Source organism: Cynocephalus volans, chromosome 11, assembly GCF_027409185.1.
Source record: "Cynocephalus volans isolate mCynVol1 chromosome 11, mCynVol1.pri, whole genome shotgun sequence".
NCBI classification, from domain to species: domain Eukaryota; kingdom Metazoa; phylum Chordata; class Mammalia; order Dermoptera; family Cynocephalidae; genus Cynocephalus; species Cynocephalus volans.
In genome coordinates this window covers 57,869,697-57,887,791 of record NC_084470.1, presented here as the reverse complement: position 1 = coordinate 57,887,791, position 18,095 = coordinate 57,869,697, and the positions used below count along the sequence as shown (strand labels likewise).

At 40.3% G+C, this 18,095-nt stretch overlaps 1 protein-coding gene across 2 annotated transcripts in view; it reads left to right on the top strand.

Moving 5' to 3' along the window:
- Positions 1-18,095, top strand: part of SCAP (SREBF chaperone) — a 57,449-nt gene that overhangs the window by 16,364 nt on the left and 22,990 nt on the right. For both annotated transcript variants that reach the window (XM_063113941.1, XM_063113940.1), the window contains exon 2: positions 8,489-8,708. In XM_063113941.1, the coding sequence (XP_062970011.1) occupies positions 8,587-8,708 (122 nt within the window). In that variant the 5' untranslated portion in view covers positions 8,489-8,586. The remainder of the gene's footprint in view (positions 1-8,488; positions 8,709-18,095) is intronic.

The following is an 18,095-nucleotide window of genomic DNA, read 5'->3' as shown; positions in this document are numbered from 1 at the left end:
CCATGCAAGGGTCCCTTCTTGTGAAGCTGAGTTCAGATGGAGAAGATGCAAATGCATATACCCAGAGAAACCTCAGCCTGGATCACGTTTTATTTTTATAAAATTGGTCTCTGATAGATGCAAATACCTTCAAGGAAGATGCACAGACCTCTGAGTTTACTGTTGTGATACTGGGACAAATACTGTGGAGATGGAACTGTCTCCAGTTTTTATTAGGATAGTTACTGCTATTTCAGTTATTCTAGTCACAAAATTACATAGGTTTTTTTGGCCTGCCCTAACACTATTCTTTCCATAAGCCCTGGTATTTTTGGTACTTGATCTTTCAGCATGTGAGTTTTTCACAGGAGTGGGTATGTAGTTTTGCAGCCTAAATTCCTGTAGAAAGGCCATATGTCGTTTTATAGACAGAATGTCATAGGTAGTGAGGTGTATGGGTATGGAGCTCAGAGAGGTCTGGGCACCCAAATAGATGGTATTTAAAACTAGGGGAGTGAACAAAATCACTTGAGGAGAGACAAAAATCACTTGTCCACCATTGTGCTTTGGTGGACAAGACCCAGACCCATAAACTCTTTAGGTCTGTGTCATGTGAAAATTGGGGATACTATCACCTGCCATGTCTACCCCTTGTAAAAATAAATTAATGAGGGTTGACTGGTTAGCTTGTTTGGTGAGAGCACAGTGTTGTAATACCAAGGTCAAGGGTTCCTATCGGTACTGGCCAGCTGCCATAAATAAATAAATAAATGACAGTTTTCAAATTGTTTGCATACATTATAGCGTATTGATACAAAATGGTAGCATTTTCTGACCTTGTCTTGATTTATCACTGTTTTTGTTTGTTTGTGTGGCTGGCAACTGGCCCTACAGAGTATCAGAATCCTTGACCTTAGTGTTATCAGCACCATGCTCAATCAAGTGAGATTTATCAGTTTTTCTTTTTTTTAAACATTTTCAGTTAAATTTTATTTTAAAAAAGCAGGAGATCAACATTATAGTTCAAGAATGTAATCTAAATATGCACTTGATAATGAAGCACATCTGAGTATGGAGTGAAAAAGGTTTTCCAAAAAACCATCAAATGTTTTATTTCCAAATACCCAAAAAATAAACCTCTTCTGCAGCTTTTGTTAAGTGGAATCATAAACAAAGAACTGAAAATTTATTGCTGTGAAAACAAAACTATAGTACAGTAGTATGAATCTTGTGTGTTAAGCATAATCAGTTGAATGAAGTCAAGAAGTTGAAAATGTAATAAGAAATTGTGTGTATGTGTGAGAAAGTTTGTAAGTCAGTTGACCCAAGAGTTACTGAGATATCTAACTTGTTCAGTTGAGACAAGACATTATGTTAAATCTCCATTTTTTAGAAGGTAGTTAAAAATTTCAGTTCCAACATCCCACAAACCACAAATAAAAAGAAATCGTAGAAAGAAATTAAAATTATGTTCAAAGAGCTTTTTTTCCCCCCAGCTCAATTTCATTGTTTTTGATGATTTCTTTTTACATTTCTCTCCTTGCTGAGCATTAAGGGTAGGGAGTCTATTATTTCTTGCACCCACTGTGCCTGGCAAATAGAAGCCTTCACCCATACAACTTGTTCAGAGATTGTCTTCTCTTTGCTTAGTGTGGAACTGAAGTGCTTCAGGGCAAGGGCTGTTGCTCATCCTAGGGCCTGTCGTACACATATTTAAAGAAGGAGTGAAGGGTGAGTATGAAGGAATCCATGCTGTTTTCCCTTCTATCAGATGTAGTCCATTGACAGGTATGTGTTTGTAAAATAACATTCAGAAGAAAAAACACATAATAATGGATAAAAACGTTTAGAATTCCTCCACTGTATTCCATCAAGATGTTTATTTTGCACCTTTCTGCGTGACTCTATGGTTCTGTCTCCTTAGCTATCGGGTAGTAGTAGTTTTGTGACCTTGGTTCTGTTTTGACCTAGGTTGTGAAGATGAAGATGTGTGTAAAAGTGCTTAAATTAGCATTTGTACAAGGTAAGCACTATTTATTAAATGGTGGCCCTTGCCACAGCAGCTATTGTTGTAGTTGTTGTTACAGTACTACTTACTGTTACTATAGTACTATTACTACTTATATTAAATTACTTTGGGGAGAAATACAGACAAGAAAAATAGAAAATAAAAATTACTCATAATCTTACCACCCAGGAATAAATGCTGTTGGTATTTTGTAATCTTCATTTTTCATTTAATAATATTGTGAACATATGTTCATACTTTTAAATATATATTTTTAAAATATCACTTTGATAATAGTAGGACTACTTTTTAAAAGATTTTTGTTATGGGAAATGTCACACATAGAACAGTGTAAAAACCCCATGTGTCCATCACCCACTTTTGACAATTAATAAGCTGTGGCAAAGGTTTTGTTTTTACTCCAACCAGCTTCCTCCTTTCTGGTATCCCATATGTCATAAATATTTTGAAAGGTAGGTATGGTCACCATTAGTGTTCAGAAGTTTAATTTTTTCACTCCATGTGACATATGATTGTGGATTTACTTTTCGAATTTTTCAAATTATGCAAAGTTTTAAACATTTTCGAAAAAGACTGTAGTATAGTGAACTTCCATGTATCCATCATGTGGATCAGGGATTGGCCAGCTAAAGCCTGTGGACTAATTCTGGCCCAGTGTCTGTATTTATATATAAAGTTTTATTGGAACAGAGCCATGCTCATTTGATTACATATTGTCTGGTTGTTTTCTTACTACTGTGTCAGAGTTAGTAGTTGTGATAGAAATATGAATGACTCACAAAGCCTAAAATATGAGAGTACTACAAAAAATTTGTGGAAAAATGGTATTAAAAGATAATATGGGGCTGGTTGTTTAGCTCAGCTGTTTGGAGTATGGTACTGATAACACCAAAGTCGAGGGTTCAGATTCCTATACCAGCCAGTGGCCAAAAAAAAAAAAAAACCCAAAAACCATACACACACAAAAAAAGCAAAACAAAACAAAAAAGATGATACAAATCTTTCTATGAACCTTATTATTTATTTTTTTTAAGATGACTGGTAAGGGGATCTCAACCCTTGGCTTGGTGTTGTCAGCACCACGCTCAACCAGTGAGCTAACCGGCCATCCCTGTATAGGATCCGAACCCAAGGCATTGGTGTTCTTAGCACCACATTCTCCCAAGTGAGCCACGGGCCGGCCCTTCCATGAACCTTTTAAAGACCCCTCATATTTACTAACTGGCTCTTATAGAAAAAGTTTGGTGAACCTTGATCTGGATTCAACAATATCAATATTTTGCCAGCCTGGCTTCATCTCTCTTCCTGAACTGTTTTAAAAGCAGTTCTCAGGCATCAAACCGCCTCATTTTTGATGGCTACACAGTGTGCCATTTCATCATTGTGATGAACATACTTGTAGCTAAATCTGTGCACATTTATGTTTATTTTTTAGAACAAATGATTAGAAAGAAGTAGAATTGCTAGTTCAAAAACTTAACTCTTTAAGTGTGGCCACATTGCATATTTTAATTAATTTTGACATGCTTTTTCTAAATAGGCACCTTAGAAAAGTAACCTCATGGTTGGAGGAGTTGTTTGCATTGGGTTTAAGATCTTGTACGTGTCAATTCTGCCTCTTAGTGGCTTTTTTTCCTGTTAAATCAACTATCTAGAAGGTTATCAAACTTACATGTCACCTTTTATGCCTTTGGTAACACAATTTGGACAACAGCAGGGCCAGAGGTTTTATTTTCTTTCTGTTCCCTTGTGCTCTGGGGAATTGGCCTTGACCAGGTTGCCATCTCTGTTACTTCCAGGAGTACTTAGTGTCATGGCAAAAAAATGGAATATTAGGTGTAAATGTAACAAAACTTGTACAGGACTTGTATGCTGGAAACTAAACAATGCTGATGAAAGAAATCAGAGATCTAAATAAATGGGTAGGTACACCATGTTCGTGGATTGGAAGACTCAACATAGTAAAGATGTCAATTCTTCCTAAATTAATATACAAGTTTAATGTAATTTCTATCAAAATCCTAGCAAGATGTTTGTAGATATGACAAGATTATTCTAAAATGTGTGTGGAGAGGCAAAGAAACTAGAACAGCTAAAACAATTTTGAACAAGAAGAATAAAAGGGGAGGAATCACTCTACCCATTTATTTTATAGCTTATAGACTTATTTTTAAAAATTTTTTAATTTTCTTTTTATTTTTTAAGTTATTAGTATTATTTTTTTTTACATTCTAAGATGTTGCAGAGTTATAGACTTATAGCTGCAGTAATCAAAACTGGTATTGGTGAAGGGAGGGATAGACGCATAGATCGCTGGAAGAGTAGGGAACCCAGAAATAGACTCACACAAGTACAGCCAACTGCTTTTGACTAGGGTGCCAAACCAATTCAATGGAGGAAGAATAGTCTTTTCAACAAATGGTGCTGGAAAATTGGCTATACATAGGCCCAAAACAAAAAGAATATAGACGTAGACCACATACCTTATCCAGAAACTAAAATGGATCACAGATTGAAATGTAAAACTGTAAAAAAAATTTTAGGAGAAAATATTGGAGAAAATTACCTTATGACCAGCAATTTCACTGCTAAGAATTAATATACTTGAAAGAATTGAAAACAGGTGTTCAAACAAAAACGTGTACAGGAATGTTCCTAACAGCACTATTAACAGTAACCAAAAAGTGGAAACTACCCAGATGTCCATCAACTGATGAATGGATAAACAAAATGTGGGAGATCCATTTAATGAAATATTATTCAGCTATAAAAAGGAATGAATAAAGTACTGATACACATTACAGCATGGTTGAACCTTGAAAACATTATGCTAAGTGAAAGAAGCCAGTTACAAAAAGTCACATATTGTATGATTCCATTTATATGAAATGTCCAGAATAGGCATATCTATAGAGATAGAAAGATTAGTGGGTGCCAGGAGCTAGGCGTTGAAGGGAATGGGGACTGATTACACGTGGGTGTGGAGATTCTGCTGGGGTGATGAAAATGTTCCAGAATTAGATAATGGTAGTGGTTACACAATTCTTTGAATATCTTAAAAGGGTGAATTTTATGGTATGTGGATTATATATAGCTCAATTAACTTATTTTTTAAAATTCAACAAACAATTGAATTAGAAAATGGTCAAAGGAAATGAGACATTTCATGGAAAAGGATATAACAATGGCAAATGAACACATGAAAATATGTTCATTGCCACTAGCCATTAGGGAAATGCAAACTAAGACCTAATTAGATATCAATACATACCTATTTGCACAGCTAAAATAAAAAATAGTGACAATATCAAATGTTGGTGAGGATGTAAAGAAACTAGATCTCATGGTCGGGATATAAAATGGTACAAGCACTCAGGAAAATACTTTGGCAGTTTCTTAGAAACCTAAACATGCCATACAACCCAGCATTCACATTCTGTGCATTTATTCTGGAGAGATGAGATAGTAAACATTTGTGGTCAGAACAAGCATGATAGGTCTAATGTGGCTGAAGCTTGCAGGAGGTGGTAAGGATTTTCAGTGAGTAATCCTGGAAAGCTTTGGGACAGAGCCTTCAGTCTGTGTAGCTTTTTGCATCTTTTTTTCTGCCATCATCTGTTCTCTTCACCTTCTTGGCACTTTAGCACATTCATTTTTCATGGCTGATTCTTAGTATGCGTGAGTTGGTTGAAGAGAATTATAAGTGCTGAGAGTTTTGTGAATATAGGCACAAAATATATAGACCATCTTTTTTTCATGGCTTATGTTAATATATATTGTGTGTGTGCATTTTTCCAAAACTTTCTCATTTGGGATGTTTTTTATCTCATTCGGGATGAATTCAGAGTCATGGGCACCTTTATCGTGCTTATGACAAGGTGGGATGAGCCTGCCTCCCCACTTGGCCCTCATGCACTCGCACTTGTTTTGTTCCTTAGTGACCTTTATGTTCTGTACCTGTGGGTCTGACTTGATCTGAGCTTGTCCTCTCTGTAGGCTTCCTTAGGACTTCTCTTCTGTCCCAGTTACAGCAGTGTTTTTCCTTTCTGTGAACAGCTCTGTAATTTGGGTTTCTTATACAATCTCCTTTGCTTTTGTTTGTAATGGGGTCTCTCACAGAGGCAGGGGGGCAGTATTGTTTATGTTTTTATGTAATGTGGTCCACTCAGGCCTCCAGGGCAAGACTGTCTCTTTAAATACAGAGCTATAGATTTTGATCTGAAGCAACCTGTAAGTGTGGGGCAATATAAGAAAAACAGGTTTTTGGTTCAGGTTGGGTAAATTTTGCTTTGGAACAGGTTTGCATTGGGATTTATACTGTGGAGTAGAGAGGAATAATATTTCCACTTGCTAGGTTCAGGTAGGTAAGCTGTGTAATGAACTAGAATTTGGGTTTCTTTGTTTTCCAGGTTCTGTGAAAATTAACAATTAGTATAACTAATAAAGATCAATAGAAGTCAGAAAGATTTGTATTTACTGCAGAATATGAATGAATTCGATAACTTTTTCTCATATAAATAGTTCTAAGTGTAAGAGCAAGACTGCAAAGGTGGGTCTGCTCTCTCCTGTGTTGCTGATGTGTGTGCAGGAGAGGCCTGGGAAGGGAATTTGTTTGCAAGCAACAGGATCAGAATTTCCTGGATGGTCTGATCTTGGGGAACATTTAGGGGAAGAGATGTGGGGCTTGTCAGGGACTGAGATTGGAAACCCTACAACTGGTTTATGGCCATCAGCCTTCAGAGATTCCCTTGATAGTGTTTCTGCAGGTGTATGTCTCCTTTGTGTTTGTTTTCCCCTTAGGAGCAGGATGGAGAGTGGGGGCACAAGAGAAAAAAACATTGCTTCCTCATAGTCTTTGTATATGCTGGGTGGTGAGCACTATATAGCTAATAGTGGACTTCCACTGCTGGAGACTTTTTTAACCCATCATGCTCCAAGTGAGCCTTGTGAATGGTGGAGCTGTTGTGAACACCTCTGCTCCTCAGGGCAGCAGTTGTCACCTGCTGCCTCCTCTATCCATTGCCTTTTGAATGTACCCATGAGTTTTTTTCTGTTTCCTTAGATTTCTGGACTGGAAAGTTGTATATATGCCTAAAGCTTGTGCTTCCAGGAGAGTGGAAGGAGTGATAGTCATTCTTCTGGCTTGTGAATTGGCTGTGATATGACTCTTTTTGCTTCTCATTTCTGGTTTTGACACTATTGAGGAGCCATCTTTTTAGCCTGGGTTTTCATCAGTACGCTAATCAAACCACGACATGTGTCTGGGCAGGTTCCCTGTAGCACAGACCAAAGAAACTATGGAACAGAAGTGGATTTAAACTTGGATTCCGTTGGAGAGCTCAGTAAGGAAGAGAATTCTAGATCCTGAGCCTTCTACTAGAATTTTCTATTCTAATATTATTATTGGTTTAAGTTTCTTTGTTTTTAAGCAACAGAAATTAACTTTGGCTAACAAGCAAAAAAGGGATTTATTGGAAGACTATGTAGTGGCTTACAAACTGAAAAGTTGATGTGCCAGTCTTCAGAAAGGACTGGAGCTAGAACAGCCCAGGAATCTTGGGAGGAGCAACCTCTGTAGGGGTGAATAAGTACCACGAATATACACTTCCTGCTTATTTCTGCTCAGAAGTCAAAGTCCAGGGAGAGAGGCCCGACTGGTGTGGCTTGGGTCAGGGAGGAGCACCTTAACTAATTGTCCTTACAAATGAAATCCTGTGGGGGATGAGGGACACTTGAGTCACACCAGGCTGCTGTTACTCCAAGAAGGGTAGAGCTGCTGGGCAAGCAGAAACAGGAGGGGCCCTCTGCCCTTACGCTCCCAGGAACAACTGCGGGATCAGAAGCAGAGACTTCCACCTGATACTTCTGCCAGAGTGAATATTTTGTTTGGTGACTTTTATGTCAGGGCTTTTTAGTATTTATGTTGAGGGCTGACCCCATTGAACATTCTTTATGAGTGAATCACCATGCAAGAATGTGGTTTTTTTCAGCGGGAAGGCATCCCTGTATAAAGGTTTTTCCCAAGGATTTCTCTCAATCTGGCCTATGCACAGAGGATGGTTGGGAGAGTGTCCAGAAAGCCCATTTGGCAGAGAGAAGCCAAAGGTGATGTCTGTTAGACAGGCATGCTTTCCTGTGCCACATGTGAGAAAAATGCCCTCTAGGGAGTGGCCTTTTAGAAATGCCTTATGGAAGAGGGTTGAGAGTTTATTACTAGAGCTAGAGGGGTAGTTCTTTGACTTCTCTGATTAGACTGATTAAAAAGTAGCCCACAGTCACTTGAGAGATAACCGAGATTATGTGTGAATGTGTGTGTTGGGATTGGGGTGTGTGTGTGTGTGTGTGTTGGGATTGATGTCTCCAGAACTTGCATCTTAAGCATCTTGATTCCCTGGCCATATAACTACCTCCTCTCCTCAGCAATCCAAGTGTGCAGAGCCAAGTACTCTTTATTAATTGGATTTTCTCCCTTCTGGCCAGGTACCTGCAGATGGTGTTCATTATCAGTGCTGTACAGCGTGGGCTAGATTGATCCATGGTCACTTTCCGGGATGGCAGCAAGGTGACTTCAGCTGAGGATGACCCTGACTGAAAGGCTACGTGAGAAGATATCTCGGGCCTTCTACAACCATGGGCTGCTCTGTGCATCCTACCCCATTCCCATCATCCTCTTCACAGGGTTCTGCATCTTAGCCTGCTGGTATGTTTCTGGGTTGCCCTAGATATGGTGGACCAGTGTCTTAGGACAATCGATTTCCTAACCCTAACTGCTGCGTAATTCTTGGACTCTGTGTGCTTTTTGTACAATGAGAACTTGGGTTCATTGGAGCTGCTGAGTGGAGAGCTCTAGTCCTGGAGAGTTTAGCCAATAAACGAAAGTAGTCCAGGCTGGCTCCAACTTAGTGATTCCCCAGACTTGTTCGCATCACTGGTATTCTATCTCAAAATAATGTTTAGACATCCAAAAAAATATGAGATAATTGAAAGGCATGATCTTTTAATTTTCCTTCTCAACAGTGGCATTTCCTCTTAGTATATGGTTAAGAACAGGAGCCTTTGAGTGTTGCAAGGCAAAGTCCATTTGAACAGTTCCTTAGATAACCTCTGGCAGGCTAACCCCAGAGAGTTGCTTCTTTGCTCTCTAATCATTTTCTTATGTTCACATGGAGCCTACTTGTCTCTTGTTGATTCTTGGGGCCTGCCATGCTCACCAAAGACTATGAGAGCTATAGCTGCATTTGGTTCCTGTGCTTTCACAGGGCCTTACAGAAGCTTGAAGACTGACTGACTGTGATGTTGTAAAAGAGGGACTTGATGTAAGATGACATCTAATGACCCTTTTGGCTCTAAAACACTGACAGCCATGAAAGAGCCCACCTTATTATCTTGTTCTCTGGAAAGAATTCTGGTTTCCAGATTCATTGTATATCTAACAATTGTAGGTGTTTTCAGTGCTGTGCTGGAGGGAGGATGGCTCAGGACTGAACGAACCCCCCTGTTAAGTTCAATTGTTAATGATCCCAACTTCTTCCCTAATTTTCAGATGCCCATACCAGCCAGCTGCCAAAACACACACACACACACACACACACACACACACGCACACACACGCACAGATACACACAACAACAACAAAACCACCACCAAGTTCTTCCCTAATTAGCAGCAAGAAAGACGTATATCACTCATTGAGAGTTTCCACCTGAGTGCCATGTTGGTACTTCAGGTATGTAGTTAAATGACTCATCAGTCCTCACAATAACCTTAGGAAGTGGTGCAGTTATATTTCCATTTAACAAAGGAGACGAGGGCTTAGAGACTTGCATGTGCACACATCAAATAAGTAGGAAACTGGGGTTCAAATCTAGGCCTTAGTGTCTCCGTCTTCCTGCCTCTCCTCACTCTAACTCAGAGTATACATATTGGTGTTTAAACTTTGCTAAATTGCGTTATAGAAGATGAAATACTTGTAGCTACATCTTGTAAGTGATGAATTAGGAGTGCTCTGAGAACCCAGCTGTTGGGGTTTTTATTCCTCTAAGTTAATTGACATGTTCTTCTTTTAAAGCCATACTTTTCTATTCCTGACCTATATGCTAGGATAGTGGGGTTTTTTTTTTTTTTTTTTTTTTTTAAAAGATGACCGGTAAGGGGATCTTAACCCTTGACTTGGTGTTGTGAGCACCACGCTCAGCCAGTGAGCGAACCGGCCATCTGTATATGGGATCCGAACCCGGGGCCTTGGTGTTCTCAGCACCACACTCTCCCGAGTGAGCCACGGGCCGGCCCCCTATAGTGGGGGTTTTTTGTTGCTGTTTTTTTTTTTTTTACCTGAATTAGCATCAGAATCACCTGGAAGTTATGTTAAACACAGATTGCTGGGCCTCATCCCAGAGTTTCTGATTCATCAGGTCTGTGGAGGGCCTAAGAATTTGCTTCTTTAACAAGTTCCCAGACCTGGGGATCACATACTGAGAACCACTAAGCTGTGTCTTTCCTGAAAATTTCTCTGAAGTTCTGCCACATCTCTCAGCTAAAAGTATTTTTTCTTTTATTCTAATTTCTGTAGCAGCAGTTTGTGGTGGAGCTCAGGGTCATTATCACTTGTATTGTCTTCTGTTGAAGGAGGTTAAATTGAAGAAGTAGTTGTTACTCCTTTTCACAAAGACAGCTCTAGCTACAGGAACAGGGAAGGAAGTTTCCTCTTTGCCATTCATCTGGGGATCGGGTTATAGCAGGCTGGGATCAGGCAGCTTCTTGGGCCGGGAACGTAAGATATGTGTACTAGCTGCTTGGGTGCAGTTGGATCTTATCTTTGAATGAATAAGTTGATATCACACAATTATTTCAAAATAGACTGTCCTTAGATATAGGACATGAAGACCTCTGGTGTGAAAACTTTATGAGATGGCTAAGGTCTCAAGTATGGAGGACACCTCCCCAACTTGGGTGAATTAGAATGGGATGGAGGACTGGAGAATAGCAGATGTGATAATGACAATATTTAACTACTAGTAGGGCCCAGGTGCAGCTGACCCTGGCACATGCCAATCTTATGTCCCCTAGGTGCATGTGGCTGAACCTCAGTCCTGAGAAAGGGATGAGTGAGGCTCAGGTAGGCTTGGGCTGGTGGGAGGGAAGGAAGACTAATTTTTCTTGATCACCAGCTATGTAAGTCCTCAGGTGCTGATACCTTTCATTGCAAGGAGTTTGCTCCTTGAACCAGAGACCTAAGAAAGAGGGTCCCAGCTGGGGTGGGCCAGAAAAAGGGCCAGGCAAGATCTGCCTAGGCAGAGAACAGAGAGGCTTTTTGAGGTGAGTGTCCCTACACAACAGAAGTTGAAGAGAAAGCATAAGGTGGGTTTTTAGTTTTGTTAAGGTGGTTATAATATATGTCAAGCACTGTGTCAGATCCATGATACAGAGAAACAGTCCCTCCCCTCAAAAATGGTCTCAGCCCAGTGTCATTGGATATGTACATAGCAGGTGTGACCTCACCTTGGTACAAAGGGAGATGATGTCAGGGAGGCTTCCTGGGAGGAGAACAACAGAGCCAAGCCCTGCAGAAAGAATAACTTGTATCTTCCTCGCCTCCTTTACTGTTCGTGGTGGTGGTCATTTAACTCACCACTACCCTAACAAAAGGATGGGCTAGAACCCTGGCATGCCCCTCTGATCACCTGCTGTCCTCTTTTGGTCCCATCCTCTGATGGCACTATGATTTCCTGTTGTTTTGTAGTCACCCTGTTTGTGGGGTTTTTTTTGTTTTTGTTTTTTAACAGTTTTATTGAGATAGAATTCACATATACAATTCACCCATTTAGAGTATAGAATCCAATAGTTTTTAGTATATTCACAGAGCTGTGCAACCATCACCACAACCAATTTTAGAGTGTTTTCATCACCAAAGGAAGAAACTCCATATCTTTAACAGTTATTCCTAATTTCTGCCCCCCCCCCCCGCAATCACTTCTCTACTTTTTGTCTCTCTGTATTTGCATATTCTGTTTCTATATATCTGCCTATGCTGGACTTCCCCTCCCCCATCTATAATTATATATCCTTTGACCAACAAACATCTCCCCATCCCCCTGCCCCTCTAACCACCCAAGTCTCTGATAAGCACCATTCTACTCTGTCCTGCTATGAAATCAGCTTTTTTCAGATTCTACTTATGAGTGATATCATATGGTATTTGTCTTTCTGTGCCTCTTATCCATGTTGTCACAAATGACAGGATTTTGTTCTTTTTTATGGCTGACTAGTATTCCATTATGTATATATACCACATTTTCTTTACCCATTCATTTGTTGATGGATGTTCAGGTTGATTCCATGTCTTAGCTGTTGTGAATGGTGCTGCAGTAAACATGGGAGTGCAGATATCTCTTCGACATACTGATTTCATTTCCTTTGGATACATACCCAGTAGTGGAATTGCTGAATCATATGGTAGTTCTAACTTTAATGTTTTGAGGAACCTCTTTACTGTTTTAAATAAGGGCTATAGTAATTTACATTCCCACCAACAGTGTGCAAGTGTTCCGTTTTCTACACATCCTTGCCAACACTTGTTAGCGTTTGTTTTTTTTATAATAGTCACTGGTATGAGATGATATTTCATTGTGATTTTAATTTTCATTTCCCTGGTGATTAGTGATGTTGAGCATTTTTTCATATACTTGTTGGCCATTTAAATGTCTTCTTTGAGAAATGTTTATTCAGATCTTTTCTCTATTTTTTAATAGGATTATTTGCTTTCTTGCTATTGAGATGGTTGAGTTTCTTGTATATTTTGGATAGTAAACCCTTACCAGATATATAGTTTGCATATATTTTCTCCCGTTTTATAGGTTGTCTCTTCACTCTGTTGTCTCCTTTGCTGTGCAGAAGCTTTTTAGTTTGATGTAATCCCATGTGTGTATTTTTGCTTATGTTACCTTTGCCCTTTAGGTCATATCCACAAAAATCATTGCCCAGACCAATGTTATGGAGCTTTTTCTCTGTGTTTTCTTCTAGTAGTTTCATAGTTTTGGGTGTTACATTTAAGTCTATAATCCATTTTGAATTGATTTTTGTATATGGTGAGAGATAAAGGTCTAATTTCATTCTTCTGCATGTGTATATCCAATTTTCCCAGCACCGTTTATTGAAGAGCCTGTCCTTTCCCCATTTTGAGTTCTTGGCACCTTGTTGAAAATCAGTTGGCTGTGAATGTGAATTTATTTCTGGGCTCTCTATTCTGTTTCATTGGTCTATGTTTCTGTTTTTATGCCAGTAAGTACCATGCTGTTTTGGTTACTATAGCATTGTAGTATATTTTGTAGTGAGGTAATATGATATGTCAAGCTTTGTTCTTTTTGCTCAAGATTGCTTTGGCCATTTGGGGTCCTTTGTGGTTCCATACAGATTTTGATTGTTTTTTCTATTTCTGTGAAGACTTTCTTTGGTATTTTGTTAGGGATTGCATTGAATATATAGATCACTTTATGTAGTATGGATATTTTAACAATATTTAGTCTTCCAATCCATGAACATGGGATATCTTTTAATTATTTGTGTCTTCTTCATTTTCTTTCATCAGTGTTTTATAGTTTTTATTGTAGAGATCTTTCACCTCCTTGATAAAGTTTATCCTAAGTATATTAATTTTTTTTTGTATCTATTGTAAATGGGATTATTTTCTTGATTTCTTTTTCAAATAGTTTATTATTGGTATATAGAAAGGCTACTGATTTTTGTATGTTGATTTTGTATCCTGCAGCTTTATTGAATGCATTTATTAGATCTAACAGGTTTTTTTGTGGAGCCTTTAGGTTTCCAATATATAAGATCATGTTGTCTGCAAACAGGGACAGTTTAACTTCTTCCTTGCTAATTTGGATGCCTTTTATTTCTTTCTCTTGTTTAATTACTCTGGTTCGGACTTGCAGTACTATGTTGAATAGAAGTGATGAAAGTGGGCTTTCTAGTCTTGTTTCAGATCTTAGAGGAAAAACCTTCAACTTTTCCCCATTCAATATGATGTTAGCTCTGGGTTTGTCATATAACATTTATTATGTTGAACTATATTCCTTCTACACCTAATTTGTTGAGAGTTTTTATCATGAAGGGATGTTGAATTTTGTCAAATGTTTTTTCCGTGTCTGTTGAAACAATCATGTTTTTTGTCCTTCATTCTGTTACTGTGACATATTAGCAATTAACGTGATGTTTATTGATTTGTATATGTTGGACCATCCTTGCATTGTTGGGATGAATCCCACTTGATCATGGTGGATGACCTTTTTAATGTACTGTTGAATTTGGTTTGCTAGCATTTTGTTGAGGATTTTTGTGTCTATATTCATCAGGGATATTGGCCTATAGTTTTCTTTTTTTGTTATGTCTTTATCTGGTTTGGTGTCAGGATAAAGCTGGCCTCCTAGAATGAATTTGGGCATATTTCCTCCTCTTCAATTTTTGGGAATCTTTTGAGAAAAATTGGTATTATGTCTTTAAATGTTTAGTAGAATTCAGCAGTGAAGCCATCATGTCCTGAATTTTTCTTTTCCTGTGTGACCGGTAAGGGGATCGTAACCCTTGGCTTGGTGTCATCCATACCACGCTCAGCCAGTGAGCGCACCAGCCATCCCTATATAGGATCCGAACCCGTGGCCTTGGCACTCCCAGTGCCACTGCGCTCCCAGCGCCGCACTCACCTGAGTGAGCCATGGGGTTGGCCCCTGGATTTTTCTTTGATGGGAGACTTTATTACTGATTTGGTTTCTTTGCTTGTTATTGGTTTGTTCAGATTTTCTATTTCTTCATAATTCCATATTAGTTGGTTGTGTGTGTCTATGAATTTATCCATTTCTAGTAGATTATCCATTTTGTTGGTGTGTAATTGTTTATCACCCTGTTTTTCTTTGAAGAGGAAGAACTCTTCTGTACTATCACATTCTTTTTTTTTTTTGATAGCTAAATATACCTTTAATATTTCTAATTGCAAATGTACAGAAATTGCACAGCCATATAGAATCTTAGAACACCAACAACTTTCTCTGTATATCATTACATAGTTAAAAGTCACAACTGGAAGGAGGACCTCCAGCCATGTACTATCACATCCTTAGTGCTGTGTACTTATGAGGGTGCTTCAAAAACTTCATGGAAAGATTCCTATTATCTTTTCTTTGGCAGCTGGTCTGAACCTTTAACCTTGATGTTCTCAGCATTATGGTTTTTTTGTTTGTTTGTTTGTTTTTATAGGTGACTGGTAAGGGGATCTTAACCCTTGACTTGGTGTTGTCAGCACCACGCTCTCCCAAGTGAGCTAACTGGCCATCGCTATATAGGGATCCAAACCCGTGGCCTTGGTGTTACCAGCACCACATTCTCCCAAGTGAGCCACGGGCTGGCCCCCAGCATTATGTTTTAATTCTGTTTCTCCATGAATGTTTTGAAGTACCCTTGTATTTTCCCAAACTAGCATCTTTATCATGTGATCTTAAAGTGTTTTTTTTTTTTTTCCTTAAAATCTGATTGGCTTAGAAAAAATTTTCCAAGGCTAGCTGAAGTCTCTCGGCCTCCAAAGACAATAAAGCCTGTATCAGAGACTCCACAGATTTTGGGATTTTATGGCCAGGAGACCAGAGGTCATGGACCCAGGGGCATAAGCCTCACAGTTTTCTACCCCGGGAATCTTTTCTGTCCAGCGTATCTCTCCCTTCTTTCAAAGCCTCAGGTTGCCTAAGAAAGCAAAGTATGGGAAATAAACAACTTTTAGTAGTTTTGTTAGATATTTAAGTTCCATTTAATTGCTTACCTTTTATTGTTCCTGGGATAAGAGACTTGTTCAGCTTGAACCCAAAGGACCACTGCACTTCATATCCCTGTTCAGATCTAAGAGTCATCTGGGTTGTAGCAATACTTTTTACTCCCTCCCGTTGACCACCACTGTGGGGTCACCCAGGAAAAGAACAGGGCAGGACTAGGAGGTATGGTGATCAGTGACAGCTTAGGAAAAAGTGCCTTTCTCTGTCAGGTGGAAGTATCTGAGGAGTGAGAGAGGGCCTTTGTGAATGAGGAGTCAAACTCGCCTTGAACAGCACTGAGGATGTGTGACTCTTCTCTGAGCTTTTGTTGGGGCTGCAGGTTTCAATGATTGAGAGCCAACGACACTACTTCAGATGGCCTCAGTGCTAAGCCTTGCAGGGGAGCTGTAGTTAGCTGTTCTTCCTGCCTGGCCCCTGGGCCCAGTGACTGCTGTTTCCTCTGGGAAAATCTGATGAAACTTATAGCAAATAGGCACTATGGCAAGAGGTGTCTGTTTACATTTCCTAGAGATTAAGCCACTAGGACTCTAGGTGTGTCCCAGCAGCAGCCCAGCAAGGCAGAGGGTGCTGTTGCCCTGGACCTCCGCAGGTAAGCAGTGGGTGCACCATGGGGTGAAAGAAGAGTGCTTAGGAGCCACATGAGCTGGACCACCCTATGTGCAGGTCAGAGATTAATGTGAGAGTCATTGAGTTGCTTGTGATCCCACAAGCTGCTGCTCATGGTGGGAGAATGTAGATTTTAACTTGGAGAGCAAGTTGGAATCACAATGAGGCTAAACCTCCTGAAGGATAATAATCCTACAGGTGTTTGAGAACAGCCTTGGCCCTTTTCATGCTCCTTTTTCTCTATAGGAAAGCAGTACCTTTAGACTGAGACTGGATATCTCAGTTTTGGTGGCCTCCACTTCTCAACCTCTTTCCCTTGTCTGTCCACATCTCAGGTTTCTCCATGATCACCATGGTCCCTTTGTACGGTGCACACACACAGGGCTGTGTAGTAGGTTCCCTCTTCCTGTACCCATGTGGATACTCTCTAGACACACTTACATTTTTTTTCATGAACAAGAAAGAAATCTGAATAACTGAAGCCTTGTTTGTGTCTGTGCTATGGAGTGCCATGCTAGATAGACAAGAATGAAGTTCCAAAGTGCCTATGACCTCTGTCCTAAAGCCTGGATTCAAGAGAGCCCAAGCAGCCAGCTCCCTGCAGCTGCTCTGTGGCACAGACCTGTTCAGCATCTTAAAGCCAGAGCATCTTCCCAAGCAGAAGTTACCCATGGCCTCACAGACAAGCCTTGTAAAAGCTCCCAAAGGCCTATTGGAGATCAAAGACTCCTTTGTCAACCCAAAATTTCCTCAGACAAAAGGGCAGTGAGGACATCTCAGAAATATCACCTTCTAGTCTTTTGCTACCCCACCCCAGTCCTGTATTGTTCTCTCCTGGGAAGGGAAGAGAGAGATCATCTCCATCCCTGATGTCTCCAAGCAGGTATATCATGTGACATCTTCTCTGAGCTATTTCTGTGGTTGCTCTCTCTGTGTCTTCAGTGACTCCTGAGCTTCCCGTCACAGGTGACTGGGGGTGAGAATGAGAGCACTGTAGAGCAAGACTGGCTATAATTTGTGGGACCCAGTGCAACATGAAAATGCTGGGCTGCTTATTCAAAAAGCTGGGGGGAAAGTACCATTAAAGCTACTAAAATGTACTTGGATGGGAGTGAGTGAAAGGCTTGCCCCCGCCAAAATGCCCACCACATGTGCTGTGGTACTGCCATCCTGGGATGGGGATGGCTGCTGCCTCCTCACCTTGCCCCAGGACCCAACCGGGCATACACATCTGACCCCAGCCCTCCTTGCTTTTGCACTCAGGCCCCTGCTAGAAGGTGGCAGCAGGTGCAACCCCTGGCAGGGAAGGCAAGGCCAGGTCCTGGAATGCAAGGGGCAGGAGAGCTGGTGGTCAAGAACCTGTCCCTGGGTGGAGGAGTGACGTGTGAGACTACATCCCAAGCCCTCAGTGCGTGCTCCATTGTTCCGTTGGACTTCACTTACAAAAGGGAAGCTTTAGTTTGGGCTTCCTCTGAGACAGGGATTTGAGGAGTATAAGCAGCTTATGCAGGAGGTGAAGTGAGCACTGTTACGGAGGCAGGAGGTGAGATGGCAGGTGAGGCTCATCATCCAGCAAGTTGGCAGCATGGGCAGCTGGGAGCGATCTCACTGGGAATGCCAGCAGCAGTGCAGGCCCTCCCCAGAGCGCTCCCCACCTGAGAGTC